At 54.4% G+C, this 19,501-nt stretch overlaps 3 protein-coding genes across 6 annotated transcripts in view; 2 read left to right on the forward strand and 1 right to left on the reverse strand.

Annotated features, from left to right (window-relative positions):
* Window positions 1-1,769: 1,769 nt before the first annotated feature.
* Tekt2 (tektin 2) lies at window positions 1,770-5,243 on the forward strand. 3 transcript variants are annotated; one of them, XM_021160682.2, is made up of 11 exons: window positions 1,770-1,814; window positions 2,245-2,314; window positions 2,440-2,645; window positions 2,729-2,854; window positions 3,011-3,216; window positions 3,628-3,771; window positions 3,911-4,025; window positions 4,150-4,257; window positions 4,414-4,557; window positions 4,726-4,805; window positions 4,958-5,243. In XM_021160682.2, exons 3-11 carry the CDS (start codon window positions 2,490-2,492, stop codon window positions 5,169-5,171), a joined length of 1,293 nt encoding a protein of 430 aa, XP_021016341.1. In that variant the 5' UTR covers window positions 1,770-1,814; window positions 2,245-2,314; window positions 2,440-2,489; the 3' UTR covers window positions 5,172-5,243. The 3 variants fall into 3 exon arrangements, with proteins under 3 accessions (XP_021016341.1, XP_021016343.1, XP_021016342.1); XM_021160684.3 differs by lacking the exon at window positions 1,770-1,814 and adding an exon at window positions 1,857-1,876; XM_021160683.3 differs by lacking the exon at window positions 1,770-1,814 and adding an exon at window positions 2,089-2,162.
* A 414-nt stretch (window positions 5,244-5,657) lies between these two features.
* On the forward strand, window positions 5,658-11,654 carry Adprs (ADP-ribosylserine hydrolase). 2 transcript variants are annotated; one of them, XM_021160007.2, is made up of 6 exons: window positions 5,658-5,905; window positions 9,187-9,283; window positions 9,533-9,740; window positions 9,815-9,999; window positions 10,299-10,399; window positions 10,835-11,654. In XM_021160007.2, the coding sequence occupies exons 1-6, from the start codon at window positions 5,680-5,682 to the stop codon at window positions 11,125-11,127; spliced, it is 1,110 nt and encodes a 369-aa protein (XP_021015666.1). In that variant the 5' UTR covers window positions 5,658-5,679; the 3' UTR covers window positions 11,128-11,654. The 2 variants fall into 2 exon arrangements, with proteins under 2 accessions (XP_021015666.1, XP_085695078.1); XM_085838952.1 differs by having other exon boundaries at window positions 9,881-9,999.
* Window positions 11,655-12,877: 1,223 nt separating this feature from the next.
* Col8a2 (collagen type VIII alpha 2 chain) overlaps window positions 12,878-19,501 on the reverse strand; it is a 28,086-nt gene continuing 21,462 nt past the window's right edge. The window contains exons 3-4 of the mRNA XM_021161162.2: window positions 18,133-18,335; window positions 12,878-17,554 (exon numbers count right to left, since the gene is read on the reverse strand). Of these exons, the coding sequence (XP_021016821.1) occupies window positions 15,636-17,554; window positions 18,133-18,319 (2,106 nt within the window). The 5' untranslated portion in view covers window positions 18,320-18,335 and the 3' untranslated portion in view covers window positions 12,878-15,635. The remainder of the gene's footprint in view (window positions 17,555-18,132; window positions 18,336-19,501) is intronic.

The following is a 19,501-nucleotide window of genomic DNA, read 5'->3' on the forward strand; positions in this document are numbered from 1 at the left end:
CACACATACATAGTATGTATGAATGTTAGAAGGAGTGATATCCTGTTCTGTCACTTTGTGTTAGCAACGCCAGGCAACTGGTATCGTATCCTTTCTGTGATGGTCATCACTTTCAGTGAGCTCGGCTCCTGTGTGGTGTGTGAACACGCCGCTGAAGATTTTCCAACGTTGGCGAGTTCCTGGCACATGCTTGCCCATTCAGCAGCCAGCTCTTTATTTGTTATGGTACAGTCTAATGGAAGCCCTGAGGTCTTGTGAATTCCTTTAGTTGCAAAATTCTCCCACTTTTCTGCTGGAAGGGGATTTCACACCAGATGGCATTTATCATCTGAAAGGAAAGGAGACCAGCATAAAAGGAAGAGCTGTGCCGAATGCTCATCCAGGGACAACAAACGTCAGCGTGGCTTTACGGTGGGATCTCCTCAGTAGGTGTCTGTACTGATGTGGGATAGGAAATTTATTTTGTGTGATGGTTTTGTTTCTTGGAGTCAGGTAGTCCTCCTGTGAAGCACACATTGCTGTGATCTCAGGCCGGGCTCTTCCTGGCCCCTGTGCCTTGTGATCTCCTTTGAAAGACTTAACACACTGGGCAGTGGTGGCGCACACCTTTAATCCCAGCACTCGGGAGGCAGAGGCAGGTGGATTTCTGAGTTCGAGGCCAGCCTGGTCTACAAAGTGAGTTCCAGGACAGCCAGGGCTACACAGAGAAACCCTGTCTCGAGAAAAAAAAAAAAAAAAGCCCCATCATCCATCACAAACTCTGTAGTAGGTTCAGACAGCTACAGTGTACTCACATAAAATAAATAAGTAAACCTTTTTAAAAAATCATTAAAAAAAAAAAAAAACAACTCTCCTATTCACAGCTGGGTGGTGATGGCGCAGGTTTTTTAATCCCAGCACTTGTGAGACAGAGGCAGGTGGATCTCTGTTGAGTTTGAGGCCAGCCTGGTCTATAGAGTGAGTTCCAGGACAGTCAGAGCTACACAAATTGTCTATAAACAAACAAACAACTCCTGTTTGTGTCCCATTTATGAGCTGTATATCAGAGTCTACAAAAGAGCCTGTGGTAGCTCACACCTGTAATCCCAGCACCCAGAAGGCGGAGGAAGGAGGGTTTGGGTTGAGGCCAGCCTGGGTTACATAGTGGGGAAATCTGGGGGGTTGTTGTTGTTTGTTTTTTAAATCTGTTCTACTTTTCTTGGTCTTAGAAACTAGCGAGCAGGATGGATTCCCCCTACAAGCAAGCACCTCCCACTTCTTAGAAGGCAGCCCCACCCTCCACTTGCCTGCCAAGTCCATACACCTCTATTTTTACACTTCTTTACATTGGAAGGAATAACACACGCTGCCTGCCGGTCCCTGCTGGGATTACAATTGTGCACTAACCAGGACGCTCAGCTTTTGCTGAGGTGATGTGTCAGGCTCGGCAAGCCTGACATATATGTTTTATATATAAAACATATATATTCGTTTGATATATATATGTTTTAGATGTGTGTCCAAGATATATTTTTTTGTTACACCACCTATTTCTGGAAGGAGACCCCGGAAAGAAAGCGAGCCTGAGAACGAAGCCTTTACTGTTCCTATGAACTAGCCAGACTTTTAAAATCTTGTCAGTGTAAACTGTTGATCAAAACTAAAATGTTCAGTTCCTAGATCCGCAGCTGCACGGTTGCCTGGCTAAGCTGAGGCCCAGGTGACAGCGCAGGGGCGCAGGTGACCACGCGAGGAGGGGGCGGTTGCTCGGCAACCAGAGCCGCAAACAACAGGAGTTCTCAGACCTGGGCACTGAGGGCGAGAGGGGAAGCCAGGTGAGGGGATGCAGCGAGCGGAGCAGCCGGGGCGGACCTCCTAACCCAGTTTTCAGGCCCGGGTATTGACTGAAACCCCAAAGTCGGAGCCTGTGCGCGGGAAGGATACTGCTGGACACTAAATTCTGACTCCAGCTCCTCCTACCAGGCGGCCAGCCCTCCTCCATACCAGGCGGGGCAAGGGACCCGGCCTCCCTCCCTACCCAGATAGCTGGTTAAAGCCTGGGTGTGGCGCCCAGTCCACCCTGGAAAGGAAACAAGGTTTCTTCTCCCGGATCCCCCGTGGGCCTGGCCCACAGCCTGAGAAAGAGTGATTGTTGGAAGTAGGGGTGGAAACTGGATTAAGGGGTATGTTCCCTGCCATCCCTTCAGTAGTCACACACACACACACACTTTATCCTTTCCTTTACGTGCATCCTTGCATCTGCAGGCTCCAGGGCTTTGTGCCTGAAGACAGACCACTGAGGAAATACAGCTTGATTGCTAATACCTCACAGGAGGTGAGTTGGAGGGGGGCTGAGTTGGAAACCTTCCCAGCAGACTCTGCGGGAAAGGGCTTAGAGCCAAGAGGCCAAGGCTTGGGGAGAGGGGGTCCAGAAAAGGCGGGTTTTCTATTCTTCTGCAGGTGGCGATCTGGAACAGGCCTAAGGGGTTCAGACCTTCGGCTCCTTAGCCATGGCTACACTAAGTTTCAAGCCCAGCGAACGCTACCGGCTCTCCGACTGGCGCACCAACAGCTACCTGTTGTCCACCAATGCAGAGCGGCAGCGAGATGCTTCCCACCAAATACGCCAGGAGGCCCGGATCCTTCGCAACGAGACCAACAATCAGGTTTGTGGGCCCGCTAAGGTCCATGGGCCATGGAAGAGCCCTTAACCACAGACATCCATTTTATTTGGTTCTGTCTCTTCCAGATTGTATGGGATGAACATGACAATAGGACCCGCCTGGCTGAGAGGATCGACACTGTCAACCGGTGGAAGGAGATGCTGGACAAGTGTCTGACAGATTTAGATGCTGAGATCGATAGCTTGACACAGGCAGGGAGCCAGGGCTGGGCATCCGCAGGCTCTGATGGCAAGGCCTACCCCTCCTACCCCATTTCCAGATCTAGACACCATTCCCTCTGCTGAGGTGAGGATGGGCGCGCTCTCCCGGAGCATGGCCCCACCAATCCCCGTGCTCTCCCTTTCTAGGCCAAAGAATCGGCGGAGCATAACCTACAGGCCAAGAACCTGCCTCTGGATGTGGCCATCGAGTGCCTGACTCTGCGAGAGAGCCGGCGAGACATTGATGTGGTGAGGGACCCTGTGGAGGAAGAGCTGCTGAAAGAGGTGGAAGTCATTGAAGCCACCAAGAAGATCCTACAGGAGAAGATTAGCCAGGCCTTCCAGCACCTCTGGTGAGGCGGGGGCAGCAGGCACATGCACCCGGTGACGTCATGGGACTTGCTGGATGATACTTTCTGTCCCTCACAGCCTTCTGGCAGGAGGACTTGCTTTCCAAGGCCTACTCATTGTCAGGAACCTAGGTAGCCTTTGTTCCACGGCTGAAAGTTCCACCATTGCTCTTGGCCCCCTTATTGTAAATGTTCATGCGTGCATGTGAAGTCACATACCTGTGACTGAGGTACACTCTGAGGGACACTCATAAGGCTGTTCTGTCTTAGAGGCAGCAGCACATGCATCATCTCACACACACACAAGCATGCGAACACACGCACATACCACAAACCTTCAGTATCCCTGCAGTCCAGTGAGGCTCGCGTCCTAGTCCCTGGGGGCCATGGCTCCAGTGCCTTCTCCTTCCCCAGTCTCCTACAGGAAATTCGGCAGCAACTCAACTCTGACCACCGGGACAAAATGGAGACACTGGAGATCGACAGGGGCTGCCTCTCTCTCAACCTCACCTCCCCAAACATCTCTCTGAAAGTCAACCCCACACGCGTCCCCAAAGAGTAAGAACAGTGTTTCAGTCAGTCCTTGCTGTGTGCCTTGTGTGTCCCTGTGACCTCCATTGTTTCCTTGTGTGTCCCAGTGACCCCCATTGTTTCCTCGTGTGTCCCAGTGACCCCCATTGTTTCCTTGCCTCCACAGCTCCACCACACTGCAGGAGTGGGATGAATTTACTCGATTCAACAAGAACCGGGCAGAGGCCGAAATGAAAGCCGCCATAGAGTTGAGGGAAGCCATTGCCCTAGCTATTGCTCAGGTGACTAACTCACCTCTGTCTTTCTTTCCACACTGGCCACATGTTATCCCTTCCCCTGACTTCAAACAGCAGTCTCCCAAGGCCATGACACCCTCTTCTGGCCTGGCTCACCTTCCTCATGCAGACCAACAATGAACTGGACGCTCAGAGGGTTGCGACAGAATTCACCTTCAGGAAGCGGCTTCGGGAAATGGAGAGTTTTTACAGTGAGCTCAAGTGGCAAGAGAAAAATGTGAGTGTCACCACCACTCCCTAACCCTACCCCAACCCTACCGCCCTGCCTTTCCCTCCCTGCTGTGAGGCAGGGCATAAGGAACCCTGCCCTGAAGCTCCAGTTGGGAGCTCTAGTGTGAGTCTTGCCGGTGGAGAACAGTAATGTCTGCCACAGACCTTAGAAGAGATAGCCGAGCTGCAGGGAGACATTCGGCGCCTGGAGGAGGACCTGCGTAGAAAGATGATGAACTTGAAGCTTGCACATACCCGGCTGGAGTCCAGAACCTACCGGCCCAATGTGGAGCTCTGCCGGGACCAGGTACAAGGGGCCTCGGTGGGGACCACCCATGTCTGCTAAGGAGACCTCAGTATTACCCCTCTGCACACGTTTCTTGTGGAACAAGCATTCTGGTCCAAGGCAGCTATGTGGCCAGCTGAAGGGTCTCGCGGCTGAACTGAAAACCCCATCCTGCCCCTCTGCCTCCAGACACAGTATGGCCTCATTGATGAAGTCCACCAGTTGGAGGCAACCATCAATACCATGAAGCAGAAGCTGGCCCAAACACAGTAGGTTTAGAGAGTGGGCAGGAATTGTGGGGGGCACTGCTCAACCATGGGGCCATACTGCCTGTTGGTCCCTCTGGGCTTTATGCTGGTGAGATGTCCTGGCCCCTGTAGCCTGATGTAGGGCTCTGAGCGCCCGATGCCTTCCGTTACAGGGATGCTTTGGATGCCCTGTTCAAGCACCTGGCCCGGATACAGGCTGATATTGCGTGCAAGACCAACACCCTGCTCTTGGACACCAAGTGTATGGACACCCGACGCAAGCTGACGGTGCCAGCTGAGAAATTTGTGCCCCAGGTGGACACCTTCACGCGCACGACAAACCGCACACTGAGTCCACTCAAAATCTGCCAGCTGGAGCTAACCTAGGCTTTGGCCGCTGAGGGAAGACACAAGATTGGTGGGAGGGGGGAGTAGTGAGGGGACAGTAAAATAATAAAAATGGAGTTCTCAAGCCAGGCTCTTTTCTGCTACCCCATGAGGGTGGCTGACCGAGTGAGACAGTCCACTTGAGGGATGGAGTCGCCTAGACTTCATAGGGGTCGAGTCCAAAGCGACTCCAGAAGGAATACGGGGGCAGCAGTGGCTTTGAGTGGGCAACATTCTTGTTCAGGTGCTTTTCAAAGGGTCCTCCTCGGGACTTTAGGGAGCTGTCGGCCGCATTTGTGGTGCCCTTTACAAATGGGAAGGTAGGGAGCGCCAAAGCGAAGCATACGAGTACTTGCGGGGCTCTGAGACTCCCAGCCGCTGGGTGGCGCTGTGGGGTAGGACGTAGGTTGAGACTCCGGGCCACAAGGAGGCGCTGTGGGGCCGCGGGGAGAGACGACCAAGGAGGCGGCAGCATCGGTGCCGGAAGTGGCGACTAGTCCGCGCGCGGATGGCGGCGGCGGCGGCAGCAGCGGCAGCGATGACGGCGGCGGGCGGCTGCGGGGCAGGTGCGGCCCGCTCCCTCTCGCGCTTCCGAGGCTGCCTGGCGGGCGCGCTGCTGGGAGATTGCGTGGGCGCTGTCTACGAGGCACACGATACCGTCAGCCTGGCATCAGTCCTGAGTCACGTCGAGAGCCTGGAGCCGGACCCGGGCACGCCGGGCAGCGCGCGGACAGGTGGGCGGGGCACCACCGATCGGGTCCCCACCCCGGGGCGAGGGGACCGAGACTCGGGGGCGCGCGCGCGCGGACGAGGCAGCCGAGTTGGAGGCTCCTGCGGCGAGCTCCCGCGAAGTCACGAGGCTGAAGGCCCCTGGACCGGATCGGTTTTCTCCAGCTCTCCGTGGTTGTAGGTCTCCAGCCATGACCACATTCAGGGCGCAGGCATCGCCTAAAACCTTGGCTAGAGCCAGATCCCGCGTGGCCAGTTCCGTCGTGGCCAGCTTTCTCAAGCTGCTGGCCCGATGTGGGCGTCGGCGAGGGCTGTCCCTAGCCTGTTAAGACATGTCCCTTCCTTTCGCTTGCAAAGGCAGCTTGTCCTCAGATTCCAGGTCAGATGTCAGCAGAAGAGCATGTAACATAGTAGAAGGGGGCCGTCGTCAGAACCCCAGGGGACTCCACGAGTTAAGAGGCATTTAGAGGTAGGGGAAGGAGCGAGGAAGGACGGGGTGTGCCGAGAAGTAGGAAGGATGGTAACAAAACCAGAGGAAAGAATTTCAAGACTGAGACACTGGTGTGTTACAGAAAAGTCAGGGTAGTCTGGACCCAGAAAACCATGTCGAGCTGGTCGAGAACATGCAAAACGGGTGTTAAAGGAAGCAGAGATAAGACAATTTTTATTTCATTATGGTTTGGTAAGATGGAAAAAAAAAAAAAAAGGTGTGTTTTAGGTTGAGTGGTAGTTGGGACCCTGTGACTGCAGGAAACACATTTTAAGAGGGTCTGAGTGAAAAGAACTGACAAAGAGAGTCCAAAGGAAGTTCTGGCCTCCAGCAGTGCTAAGTCCAGGAGTTCAGCCCAACTCCTAACTAGCTTGCTTGGTTCCTCTTGGCCTTGAGTTTCCCTTTTGGGGGTAGCTCACTTTGGCAGTCTCCTTTTCCTACAGTATGGTCCCAGTAGCACTGCAGAAGAGGTTCTCCTTGGGGCTGGAGAGATGGCTCTGCAGTTAAGAGCACTGACTGCTCTTCTAGAGGTCCTGAGTTTAAATCTCAGCAACCACATGGTGGCTCACAACCATCTGTAATGAGATCTGATGCCCTTTTTGGGGTGTCTGAAGACAACAGCTACAGTGTACTTACATATAACAAATAAATCTTTAAAAAAAAAAGAGAGAGAGAGAGAGATTCTCCTTTTGCTCCAACTCTACGAACATTGCAACTTGAGTCTGGAGCCCAGTCCTAAATAAGGGACTGGCAATAAGAGATGGATGCCTTCAAGTCGCCATCTAACTAGGCAGGAGGTCAGTCCTTCAGCTAGGACTAAAGAAGAACGGCTCCCTCAGGAAGACCAGGGCACAGAGCAAAAGGAAGGGAGGACACACAGTGCCCCCTCACCCACAGACGTGTGCTGAGCATATAGAGAGAAGGGCAAAGAGCAACACCTGACCCCAGTGAGCGAGGGTGACCTTTACCTATGACCAGGCTGGCAGAGACTAGGAATATGTTTACAGCTATGAACGTGGGACACAGGGGCCACCTGGAAAGAGGGGAAATGGAGTTTGAACAACAAGGAGGGAGTGGACTAACTATCTGAAGGATCCAGGAGGCACTCATTAGAAGAGTCCATTCTCTGTAACTGTCTTCTCTCAGTGAAGCAAAGGTCCTATGCTAGCAGGTTAGTAGCCTCTTTGAGTGTGGCATGTTAGAAGTACCAGAATAGGGCCAGGCGCACTCCTTTAATCCCAGCACTTGAGAGGCAGCGGCAGGTGCATTTCTGAGTTCAAGGCCAGCCTGGTCTACAGAGTGAATTCCAGGTCAGCCAAGACTATACAGAGAAACCCTGTCTCGGGGGGTTAAAAAAAAAAAGTACTAAGAATATCAGTGTGGTGTCACACACATGTGACCCCGAACCACCACCACCACCCCCGCCCCCAGCACTTACAAGAAAGAGGTGGGAATATCTCAGCAAGTTTGAGGTCAGCCTGGTCTACACAGCCCTGGGTGAGATAGAACTACTGACAGTGACACCCTCTCTGTCTCAAAAACAAAGGGGGCTGCAGAGATAATTCAGCATTTAAGAGCACTGTCTGCTCTTCCAGAGCACCCGGATTCAATTCCCAGCAGCTCACAACCATCTGGGCACCAGACATGCATGTGGTATACAGATAAGCATGAAGGCAGACATACCCATCCAAATACAAACCGAAAGGAGGGGGGGATTCCAGAATACCCACTGCTAGGGGAGATGGAGATGAGGTGGGTGGGGGTGAGGAGCAGACCTAGCTGGAAGGGCTTGAGCCAAGTGCTAGGATTGATTGGTCCTGAGCCTTGGGCAGGGGAGCCGTGAGATGGAAGATGGAAAAGGAGGGGAGCAAGCTGGAAGAGACTTGTGTACAGATCGAATGAATTGAAAAGAAGGCAGTGTCCTACTTAAGAATTTGTGGCTTGGTGGTGCACACCTTTAATCCCAGCACTTGGGAGGCAGAGGCAGATGGATTTCTGAGTTCGAGGCCAGCCTGGTCTACAGAGTGAGTTCCACCGGGCGTGGTGGCGCACGCCTTTAATCCCAGCACTTGGGAGGCAGAGGCAGGTGGATTTCTGAGTTCGAGGCCAGCCTGGTCTACAAAGTGAGTTCCAGGACAGCCAGGGCTATACAGAGAAACCCTGCCTCGAAAAAACAAAAAACAAAAAAAAAACAAAAAAAAAAAAAAACAAAAAAAAACAAAAACAGAGTGAGTTCCAGGACAGCCAGGGCTACACAGAGAAACCCTGTCTTGAAAAACCAAAAAAAAAAAAAAAGAATTTGTGGCACTGCGTAAAGCCACACTGGAGGTGGGAAATGTATATAGTCCAAGCAGGCTAAGATGCTGAGGAGGGAGGAAGGGAGTGGAAAGTTTCCCTTCAGAAATCAGGGCTGGAGAGATGGCTCTGAGGTTAAGAGCACTGGCTGCTCTTCCAAAGGTCCTGATTCCAGGTTCAAATCCCAGCAACCACATGGTGGCTCCCAACCATCCCTGATGAGATCTGTTGTCCTCTTCTGATCTGTCTAAAGATAGCTACTGTGTACTACACTATAGTGTATACAGTATATACATGCCTGCCTTGTAAGAAACAGTTGCTAACGTTCCAAGGCTGAGGTCTGAACACTTCCTGGCTTGCAGGAGGAAGGGATAAGAGGTCACAATGAGGTCATCGTAGAGGTCAGCTGCTGGACCACCAAGAGGAACAAGCATTCATTCCACCCACCGCAGCCCTGTGGGTGGCTCTCACCCTCTCACCCCTCCACCTTCTTCCTTGCAGAGACACTGTACTACACAGATGACACTGCCATGACCAGGGCCCTGGTGCAGTCCCTGCTGGCCAAGGAGGCCTTCGATGAGGTGGACATGGCTCACAGGTGAGGGATGTAACCCTGGCGTGAGAGCAGACAGGCCTCAAGAGAGGAGCAGGACCTGTATGTACTCAGCACCCTTTCCCTCAGCAGGACCCTTTCCTTGGCTCACATCTGCTCCCCAGGCTAAACATTTGACAACACTGTTGGTACAGGCTCCCTAGGCACCTAGCACCTTCCAACCCAGCCCAGCCTTTTCTTCTAGCCCCGAGAGGCACGTTTGAAACTCTCATCCGCCTCCCTTCTCTTCACCAGGTTTGCCCAGGAATACAAGAAGGACCCTGACAGAGGGTATGGGGCCGGAGTCATCACTGTCTTCAAGAAACTTCTGAATCCCAAGTGCCGTGATGTCTATGAGCCTGCCCGGGCCCAGTTCAACGGGAAGGGTTCCTATGGCAATGGGGGCGCCATGCGGGTAGCAGGCATCTCGCTGGCCTATAGCAGTGTCCAGGACGTACAGAAGGTACAGGCTGGTCACAGAGTCCCCCCTCCCAACTCTGCCTGTAGAGATGTGACAGTGACTCCTCCTCTCCGTAGTTTGCCCGGCTCTCGGCCCAGCTGACCCATGCCTCTTCCCTGGGCTATAACGGTGCCATCTTGCAGGCCCTGGCTGTGCACCTCGCTCTGCAGGGTGTATCATCCAGTGAGCACTTCCTCGAGCAGCTTCTGGACCACATGGAGGAGCTGGAAGGTGATGCCCAGTCAGTCTTGGACGCCAAGGAGTGAGTATAGGCTGGAGCGAGGTCCGAGGCAAGTCAGAGTGCGCACAGGGCAGGGGTGGGTGGGTGGCATTGCCTCAAAGCCAAACCCTCCGCTCTTCACTGGGAACTTTATGGAGTGGTTAGAAGAGGCCCCTTTGCCTCAGAGCCTCAGACAACAGACCACTTCTCCCTCCCAACACTGTTTAGGCACATGTGCCTGGATGGGACCTGATGTCCCCAGTTCCTCTTCCGAGTTCGATCCCCCTGCCTGTGTCTGCCTGCTCACTCTGACCTTTTTGAAATTGCTTCCCAAACCCCAGGTTGGGTATGGAGGAGCGTCCGTACTCCAGCAGGCTGAAGAAGGTCGGAGAACTGCTGGACCAGGACGTGGTGAGCCGAGAGGAAGTGGTGTCCGAGCTAGGTGAGTGGACCCCTGCTGACCTTGGAGCAGAGAAGGCTCCTGGGACAGTAAAGCTCCTCTTTGTAGGGCCCCTGGCTGGGCTTTGAACATGGTGCCTGCAGCCTTGACAATCAGTATCCCCAGAAAAGGCAGCTGGCAGCCAGTTTGTCCTCTAGTGTGGTTATGGATGTAAATTTGCCTGGTACCTGTGCCCTGGGCACTGTGTGGAGTCCTTCACAGTGACCCGCCTTTCAACAGCCCTTGGAGAGAGAGAGCAAGGATCAAAGCTGAGTGCAGGACTAAGTGGGACCCTTGCCTGGCCACCAGCAGGCTTGGTGGGTCCCAGGTAGTCTCACAATAGAGCCTGGGGTCTCAGGCATGGCCCTGCACAAAGCCGGGAGTGCCAGCTCTTGGCAGGAAGCAAGGTCAAGTTCCTGTGCCCTGGCTTTCCCACAGGGAATGGCATTGCCGCCTTTGAATCTGTGCCCACCGCCATCTACTGCTTCCTGCGCTGCATGGAGCCTCACCCCGAGATCCCCTCCACCTTCAACAGTCTCCAGAGGACTCTCATCTACTCCATCTCACTTGGTGGGGACACAGACACCATAGCCACCATGGCTGGGGCCATTGCTGGAGCTTACTATGGGATGGAACAGGTGCCGGAGAGCTGGCAGCAAAGTTGTGAAGGCTTTGAGGAAACAGACGTCCTGGCCCAGAGCCTGCACCGAATCTTCCAGGAGAGCTCGTAAGGGCTGCAGCTTCGGTGGCCTTGTCAGACCCATCAGGACCAAGGACAACTCAGATTGGACTCCACAGTTCCCTTAGGTTGCCTCACCTGCTCTGCAATCCTAGAGGGCAGGCTGAAGGTACCCTTGGGGCTGGAATCTTGGGACAGCCTGTGGAACAGAGAGGAGCTGGTGCCTTGTTGGGGCTGCAGCTCTGGCTTGCTGCAGGGCTGTATGACACCCAGGGTCTTCAGAAATATGAGGGGCCAGGGCAGGTCTTGTTTCGGAGGGGTATGGGTAGCACTCTTTGTCATCCAGGACATGGAACTTGGGAAGGTGGACTGACCTCTGGGAGGATCCTATCTCCCGGTTGGGTTCTAACCAGTGTGACAGCCTAGTGCTGAGTGGGTGGAGCCAGCAGCAGGCTGTTTGGCTCCTGAGACTGGCATTCAGCCCATCCACTGGCTGCCCGGCCCGGCCCCTCATTGCAGTGGGCTCCTTGACAGCTTCTGGTGGAAGTTGCAGCAATAAACAGTTTTTTATAAATCCCAGCATGTCCTGTTCCTGTCTCCACTCGTGGATTGTCTTTAAGTAGTAACTCCCTGCCTGGACTGCACCTTTCCAGCACTGGGACACAAGGCAGTAGCTGCTGTGTTATGGCTCGTAGTCCACTTCCAACCAGGAAGGGCAGAGTGGGCATGGACAATGACTTGTTGGAGGTCACACAGTGTCCAGGCATGTGGACGAGTGCTTTGCCGGAGACACTTGGTAGAAACAGATTGTTCTTCCTCAAACAGTCCAGGCCTGGCTGAACCAGGAAGAGGGACCCTGTAGGAGGCGCACCGCACCCACCTTTGATAGGAATGGTATCATTCCAGGTGCATCCCAATGAGCTAAGTGTTGGAATATGCTTCCTATATCTCTTAGCTCCGCCCCACAGTTACCTGGCAACAGTCAGGTATGCTCTACCCATTACCTGGCAACAGCCAGGTATGCCTGACTCAATATAAAAGGGGCTGCTTGCCCCTTCCACTCTCTCTCGTGCCTTCTTGCTACCCCTCTGTCCTCTTGCCCCTTCCCCCATTCCCTTCCTCCCTCTCCACATGCTCATGGCTTGCCTCTATTCCTCCTCCTCTTCCCCCTCCTCCTCCTCTTCCTCCTCCTCCTCCTCTTCCCCCTCCTCCTCCTCTTCCTCCTCCTCCTCCTCTTCCTCCTCCTCTTCTTCCTCCTCCTCCTCCTTCTCCTCTTCCTCTTCCTCCCCCTTCTCCTCCTCTTCCTTCTTCCTCTTCTTCCTCTCTCTCTCTCTCTCTTTCTCTCCCTGACTCTACTATCCTCTTAACTCCCCTCCTCCCCATGCCCTGAATAAACTCTATTCTATACTACACTGTCATGTGGCTGGTCCCTCAGGGGGAAGGGATGCCTCAGCATGGGCCCACCGAGACAACCCCTTCCCCCATACCTGACTACACCTCCTCCAAAACACATCCCTTCTCTCTATCTTTTTTTTTTTTTTTTTTGGTTTTTCGAGACAGGGTTTCTCTGTATAGCCCTGGCTGTCCTGGAACTCACTTTGTAGACCAGGCTGGCCTCGAACTCAGAAATCCGCCTGCCTCTGCCTCCCGAGTGCTGGGATTAAAGGCGTGCGCCACCACGCCCGGCTTCTCTCTATCTTTTTATAAACACAACAGCCTTGGCCAGGACGGAAGTTTTGTACAGCATCTATTATAAAGGACAGTTGAAACTGGACATAGTGGTGCATGTCTTTAATCCTGGCACTCGTGAGGCAGAGGCAGGTAGATCTTTGGGTTCAAGGCCATCTGGTCTACAGAGCAAGTTCCAGGACAGCCAGAGCTACATAGTTAAACCCTGTCTCAAAAAAACCAAAAACAACAACAAAAGACAGTTGACACCTTCCCATAAACCATGAGGATGATCTCTGAGCATCCTTCCAGGTTCAGTGAAGGGACGAGTTTGTGCAGCTAGCTCAGTGGATGGCCTGAGGTTTCATGACTCATGTCAGGCAGTTGGCTTCCTGCCAACTGAGGTTCTATCAGGGTAAGCAGATAGAAGGACGTGGCTTGTATCAGGATCTGATGTCCCAGATCCTCAGAGCCAAGGACATAAGTGTGCTGCTCCTGTGCCTAGCAAGCTGTAAATAGACGCTTCTGCACAGCACAGCGCCTTCTACCCTGTCCTCAGCACTGGGCCTAGCCCAAGCCCATCCTCAGGACCAAAGACTCACAATTTCATTCATAATTTGTATCAGATGTTGTAACTTGGCCCCTGAGATCCCGAGCCAACTGTCATGCTCCACCGCTCCTGAGAGCTTACAGGAATGTTCCAGCAAAGTTCAATCCCGCTCCAGCCACTGCCCTTCTTGGGTTTCATAGACTGCCTCCGAGTTTGCCTGGTGGCGCTGAGGCGGCAGCAGGGGAGCAGGCAGTGCTCTAAGGGCCTCGGGAGCCTGAATGAGAAGCTAGAGAAGCAACTGGCTGCCCATGAAACATGTCTGTATCGAGGCCGGAGTCAGAGCATGGTGTTTCTACAACAGGTTTTATTGGGGGTGGTCAATAACAGGACTGTCGTTGTCTTTTCAAAAAGAAATCCCATTTTCTCTGATTCCCGGTGCATTTTCCCTGAACCTGATGTGTGATATGTGGTAAATAGAGAGGAACTTCCTATACCAGGTTAGAAATGAAATCCCAAGTGGAAACCTTAATCTTTAAAAAAAAAAAAAAAAGAGACCCAAAATACAAAAATGCACAGGGTAAGTGGAGTTGTCATAGTTAAAGCCTGACATTGTTTGTCAACGCTGGTCAGTGACATCTACAGCTCCAATCCTTCCCTAAAGGCTTCGGGGTGGGGTCTGGCAGCTCTGCCCTGAGCCAGCCTTCAGGGCTCCCTCTGGGAGTTGACTAATCTCTTACTGCCAGAACCCATTGGATTAGTGGCTTTGACCTGGGGAAGGAGGAGACTGAAAAGGCCCCACAGGGATCCTGGGAGTCTCTAGCTGGTCCTCTTAGGTGTGGCAGAAAAAAAAAGGACTCAAGAGTCCCAGGCAGAACTTTTTTCCTTGCTGTCGCAGGCAGATCCCCCTTTGGAAACTGAAGTGAGCAGGTCCACTAGGCTGCTTTGCAGTTGCAGGCTGGGGGAAGGAGTCTAGGCCTTCCTCCTCAGTGTGTCACGCGGGCAGCTGACTGTGCCCAAATTGGAGCCCAAGCTGGGTTGCCTATTCGATGTCCCAGATTCCCACTTGGTCAGGGAAGTGGGCTGACTAGGTGAGGGCTGGAGAAAGTCATGAACCAGAAAAAGCAGCCATCCCTACATTAGGAAGAATGTCCACCATCCCTACCCCCAGCATTGAGCCCAGCTGGGAAGCAAGCCCGCCTGTTTCCTGCAGGAGCATCCTGATTAGGGAGGAGGGTAGGAGCCTCCAGAGCCGGCTCATTCCAGTGGGGCCTGCTGGCATCCTTTCTTTCAGAGCCTTAGCCTCCTGGGCCCTCTACTGCTTCGAACAGGAAATTGGAAGCGGAGGGCGGAGAGGGAGGAAGTGCCCGCAGATGAGCCCCTCTAGTAGACACTAAATACCCACAGCATGGTTCTTATTAAGGAGAAACAGAGGTCTTCACCCACAAGCTTGTGTGCCTGTGATCAGAGGGCCCAACGAGAGGCTCTCTGCCTTGAAGACACTTAGTTTGGGGTTGCCAAGCCTCCCCTAACAGTCTGAATTACCCCAACCCCCCAGCAGGTGAGAAGAAAGAGGGAGGGGCATCGTGTTTGCTTGATCATCAGTCCTGGTTGGCTCTGCAATCTGTATAGACACTACACAGAGTCCCGTCTCAGCCCATGTGTCTACCCTCATACTGAAGAACTAGAGCCAATGGAGACAGCCAGGGAAACAGAAGAGTGACCAGCTTGCCCCTGACCCATGTCCTCTCACTGATCTCCACAGATGACTGCTTCAGGAGTCTTCCAGAGGCCATACAACTGTCCCCACCAGGACTGGTCTGAGCTCACAACATCACTCCAGGCATCTATCCATATGGACTGCCTCTATGGTCCCCATTCCCTTCTTCCTTTCTCCCAACAGGAAACAAAAACCTCAGAGAACCTAATGTCGTATCAGATGCTGGAGGCTCCCGGGGAGCTGGAAGAGACCCAGCGAACACAGGAAGCCCTGGGCTCATTCCATGCCATCGAAGGCCAACAGGAAAACCATCTCTCCCAGCAGCTTCCAGGACTCACGAGGGGGCCCAGGCTGAGTACTCTGGGGTGCTGCCTGCAGACCAGGCAGGTCCAGAACAGAGGAACAACCCCCACAGTGCACCTGGGGGAAAGGAAATTAGGCCACCCTCTTCCAGAAACGACTTCAGCCTACAGAAAGCAGGTCAGTTTTCTCGGGGCAAGAAGAAGGCCGCCGCTGCCCCTGTTGAGCTTTTTGGTTCTTTCCTTCCGATGGAAATCTCTGTAACTGGAAAGGTCTCTCTATCCCTAAAGAAGAGGAGGCCAGGGCAGCAGGGCCCCCCCACGGGTTATGTGGGACAGAGCAAGAATCCTGAGAAGGACGAATGGATGTACTCAGTGGAGTAGAGACCATTGGCCTGGTCTGAGGGCATCTGCACCCACACCTGGTCATTGGGCCGCAGCTGGAGCACAGCCCCTCCCGAAGCTTGGTCCAGGTAGCCCTTCTTGTATTCGTCGTATGTGTAGGTGGCCGGCACGTTGTTCTTGTACAGGGCTACCCACACATTGGTGCCCTTGACATGCACATGGTATGCAAAGTAGTAGACCCCTCCCACGGGGCAGGTGAAGATGCCAGTGGCTGGGTTGTAGCCGCTGTGGCCATTGTAGAGAGTCCGGTCAAACCTAACCGGCATGCCCGAGGCAGGGAAGGGGGAAGTGAGCACTGCAGTAAAGGCTGGAGTGGCGTGGGCTGACAGCTCACCAAGCCCAAACTGTGGCTTGCCTCCTTTGCCCAGTACAGCTCCCTCCACGCCACCATTGGGCAGATGCAAGCCTGCGATACCAGTCTCATCCAGGGCTCCGGGGGCACCAGGAGGCCCAGGAGGCCCAGGGGGCCCAGGAGGACCTGTGAGTCCTGGGGAGCCAGGGACTCCAGGGGGCCCTGTGGGACCAGCAGAGCCAGGCTCCCCTACTTTTCCCTCTCCAGGAGGCCCTGGAAGGCCTGGTTCACCCTTCAGGCCTGGCAGACCCTGAGGCCCAATAGGGCCAGCTGGGCCCTGGAGCCCTGGGATTCCAGAGGGACCCCTCAAGCCGGGCTGCCCAGGAAGCCCCAAGTCACCTTTCTGTCCTAGGGCTCCTGCCACCCCTGGCCCTCCAGGGCGACCTGTAAAACCTGGCTCACCCTTAGGCCCAGTCGGTCCAGGAGGTCCATGGGCCCCAGGAAGTCCCCTCTCACCAGGGAGCCCAGGCTTCCCAGCCAGGCCATTAGGCCCTTGGTCTCCTCGAATGCCAGGCACTCCTGGGGGACCTCCAGGTCCTACCTCTCCCTTTGACCCAGGGGGCCCACGTCTACCAGGAAGCCCTGCAGACCCAGGAAGGCCAGGTGGACCCCCAAGTCCCTGTGGACCCTGCTCCCCTGGCTTCCCATCCTCTCCTGGCTCACCTCTGTCTCCTAAGAGCCCTGGGGCCCCAACTGGGCCCCTGTCTCCCTTAGGTCCTGGTTTTCCTGGCATCCCATAGCCAACAGGGCCTATCAGGCCAGGGGGGCCCCGGAGCCCTGGCTCTCCTTTAGCCCCTACTGGACCCTGTGGCCCTGGCACCCCTGCTGCCCCTGGTATCCCCACACCATCTACCCCAGGAGGGCCTTTTGGACCCACAGCTCCTGGCTCTCCCCTAGAACCTGGAACCCCAGGGGGGCCAGAATCACCTTTGTCTCCTGGGGCTCCTGGTATCCCATCCAAACCTGGTTTGCCCAAGCCAGCTGGACCGGGCAGCCCAGGAGGCCCAGGGGCACCTGCCTGTCCAGGGACACCAGGCAGCCCTGGTTGGCCCACTCCATTATCCCCTTTGAGGCCCCTATCTCCTCGGGGCCCAGGCTCTCCCTGGGGTCCTGGCTCCCCCCTAAATCCTGGAGGCCCTGGAGCCCCCTGGGCACCTGGTTTTCCAGGGACAGTAATACCTGAGGGACCAGGAAGGCCAGGGGGTCCTGGGGGCCCCCGGAGGCCCTGGTCCCCTCGTAGCCCTGGCTCCCCCCGTAGCCCTGGCTGCCCTGGTGGTCCAACCTTGCCTGGGAGCCCTGGGGGACCAGCTTTGCCCATCCGGGAGAAGCCAGGGGGGCCAGCAGGGCCTGGTTGTCCATGGACCCCAGGTTTTCCAGTGCCTGGTTTTCCTGGGAAGCCAGGTGGCCCAGGGGGACCCCGAGGTCCCGGCTTCCCAGGGGGACCTGGCTCTCCTTTCAAGTCCATTGGCAGCATCGGTAGAGGCATTTCTGAAAGAGAGAGAAGGGGACAGTCAGAGATCTGGACAATGGAAGCTGGGTACCTCATCTATCCAATCCCCCATGGCAATATGAAGAGTAATGTGGAGGAACAAAGTATCTGCTCACAGAGAACACTCCCAGAGCTGTCCCCCCATATCGGAGGGCGTCTAGAGCTGTCCCTGTCCCGTTGCTATCCTGGGAACATTGTAGGTGTCCTCATCCAGAACTCCCTGTACCCAACTTCCCAGCCAGGCCTTGCCCAATGAACTTAGAATATTTTTGGCTGCAAGACCTGATGGCCATCCCACCACCAGGCGGCGCCAATAACCCGCATTACAGACCAGTCAAGCTGCTTCATTACCTATCTTCCTGCCCGGCCCCACCCCCTTATAAGACCACCTGCACCAGCCAACCACAGCCAGTTTCCAGCCCTGTAAAGCTGAGAATCCCTGGACTAGTCGAAGTAAGAGTAAATGAAGGTGGGAAGATCTCAGTTGCACCCTGAGGAGTTGTGGTCTAGAGGGTCTGGAGGGATTTAGGGAAGGGAGGAGCGGTCTTAGATACGGGAGAGTAGGGGAGGCTCTCACCCAAGTACTGGCCTTTGCCCTCTCGGAAAGGCGGTCCCACGGGTCCTTTCTGCATGGGCTGCACGTACTTGACCGGGGCATAGCCCGCTGCACCCCCAGCTCCGCCGCCAGAGGACACTCTTGGCCCACACCCCAACAGCAACAGCAGCAGCAGCAGCGAAGGCAGGGGCATCAGAGCCCCCTGCATGGCGTCTGTGGATGGGCTGCAGGGAGAAGAAGGAAGGCTGTCACCAAACCAGCCACCAGGACCACAGGCTAAGATCCGTTGTTATTCAAAAGCAAATCTCAGTCACTGGTCTGTATGTACTCTCTGCTAAATCTCTGAGAAGCACCTCGACCTCAGCAAACCAAAGCAAACCTTTTCAAGATGAGGGCCCTGCCATCTATGTGCAGGCCAGCTTCCTGCCAATTACCACCTACCACCGGGGCTCTTCAGAGATGTGAATTTTCATCTTCACACGGGCATATTGGGGTCACTGCCAACCCCAGCACCCAGATGGTATAGGGGAGGCAGGTCTGGGACTTGACTTGGCTCCTTGCAATTCCCCATCACGCTGATGTCCATCTGGACTCCATACTTCCAGAAGCCAAGGCCTTATCTTGAGCCCCGCCTTCCTTTCCTCTCCCTGTAACCTTTACTGTCACCCAGAACTCCTTACAGCACAGCACCCAGGCCCCAGTAGCCTCGTGATTCTGAGCCTCAGTTACCTTCTATTTATCCTTCAAGTCCCTGTCCTCCAAAATGCCTTCTGACAGCTGCACAGCCCTTCAAGTCCCAGCTACCCACAGCCCTTAGCTGAGCTCAGAGAACAAGGGCTGGGTTCTGCCAGCTTGAATACTATACTCACCAGAGAGGGAGTGTGGGCAAATAGAACAGGGTAATATGTCTACACAAATCTTGTATGCAAATGTCCATGGCATTACATGATCCATAGCAGCCCCAGATGAAGACAAACCTAACTGGGATGCTAGAACAGTATGCACGCTCTCCACACAATGCACTACCTTTTTTTTTTTTTAAGTGTCTTTTAAATTACGTTTTGCTTATGTGTTTGAGAGAGGGGCACATATAAATGTTGCAGTCATCAGACAACTTGCATGAGTCGGTTCTTTCCTTCTACCATGTAGATCCCGGGGATCAAACTCAAGTCATAAGGCTTCCCAGCAAGTGCCCTTACCAGCTGAGCCACTTGGTGCATCCAAAAATATTTTTCTTTTCTTTTTGGCTTTTTCGACACAGGGTTTCTCTGTGTAGCCCTGCCTGGCTGTCCTGGAACTCACTCTGTAGACCAGGCTGACCTCGAACTCAGAAATCCACTTGCCACTGCCTCCTAAGTGCTGGGATTAACAGTATGCACCACCACTGCCC

The sequence above is a fragment of the Mus caroli genome, unplaced genomic scaffold (genome assembly GCF_978045245.1).
Source record: "Mus caroli unplaced genomic scaffold, Mus_caroli_1 scaffold_6, whole genome shotgun sequence".
Lineage (NCBI taxonomy): Eukaryota > Metazoa > Chordata > Mammalia > Rodentia > Muridae > Mus > Mus caroli.

What these genes read in the sequence shown, in the direction of transcription:
- Adprs (XM_021160007.2), top strand. Translation starts at nt 5,680, where the DNA reads ATGGCGGCGGCGGCGGCAGCAGCGGCAGCGATGACGGCGGCGGGCGGC. An exon ending in GTGTCCAGGACGTACAGAAG is followed by an intron (nt 9,741 to 9,814) that starts GTACAGGCTGGT and finishes TCCTCTCCGTAG; the next exon opens with TTTGCCCGGCTCTCGGCCCA. An exon ending in GGAAGTGGTGTCCGAGCTAG is followed by an intron (nt 10,400 to 10,834) that starts GTGAGTGGACCC and finishes GCTTTCCCACAG; the next exon opens with GGAATGGCATTGCCGCCTTT.
- Tekt2 (XM_021160682.2), top strand. Translation starts at nt 2,490, where the DNA reads ATGGCTACACTAAGTTTCAAGCCCAGCGAACGCTACCGGCTCTCCGAC. An exon ending in TTGCCCTAGCTATTGCTCAG is followed by an intron (nt 4,026 to 4,149) that starts GTGACTAACTCA and finishes TTCCTCATGCAG; the next exon opens with ACCAACAATGAACTGGACGC. An exon ending in TGGAGCTCTGCCGGGACCAG is followed by an intron (nt 4,558 to 4,725) that starts GTACAAGGGGCC and finishes CTCTGCCTCCAG; the next exon opens with ACACAGTATGGCCTCATTGA.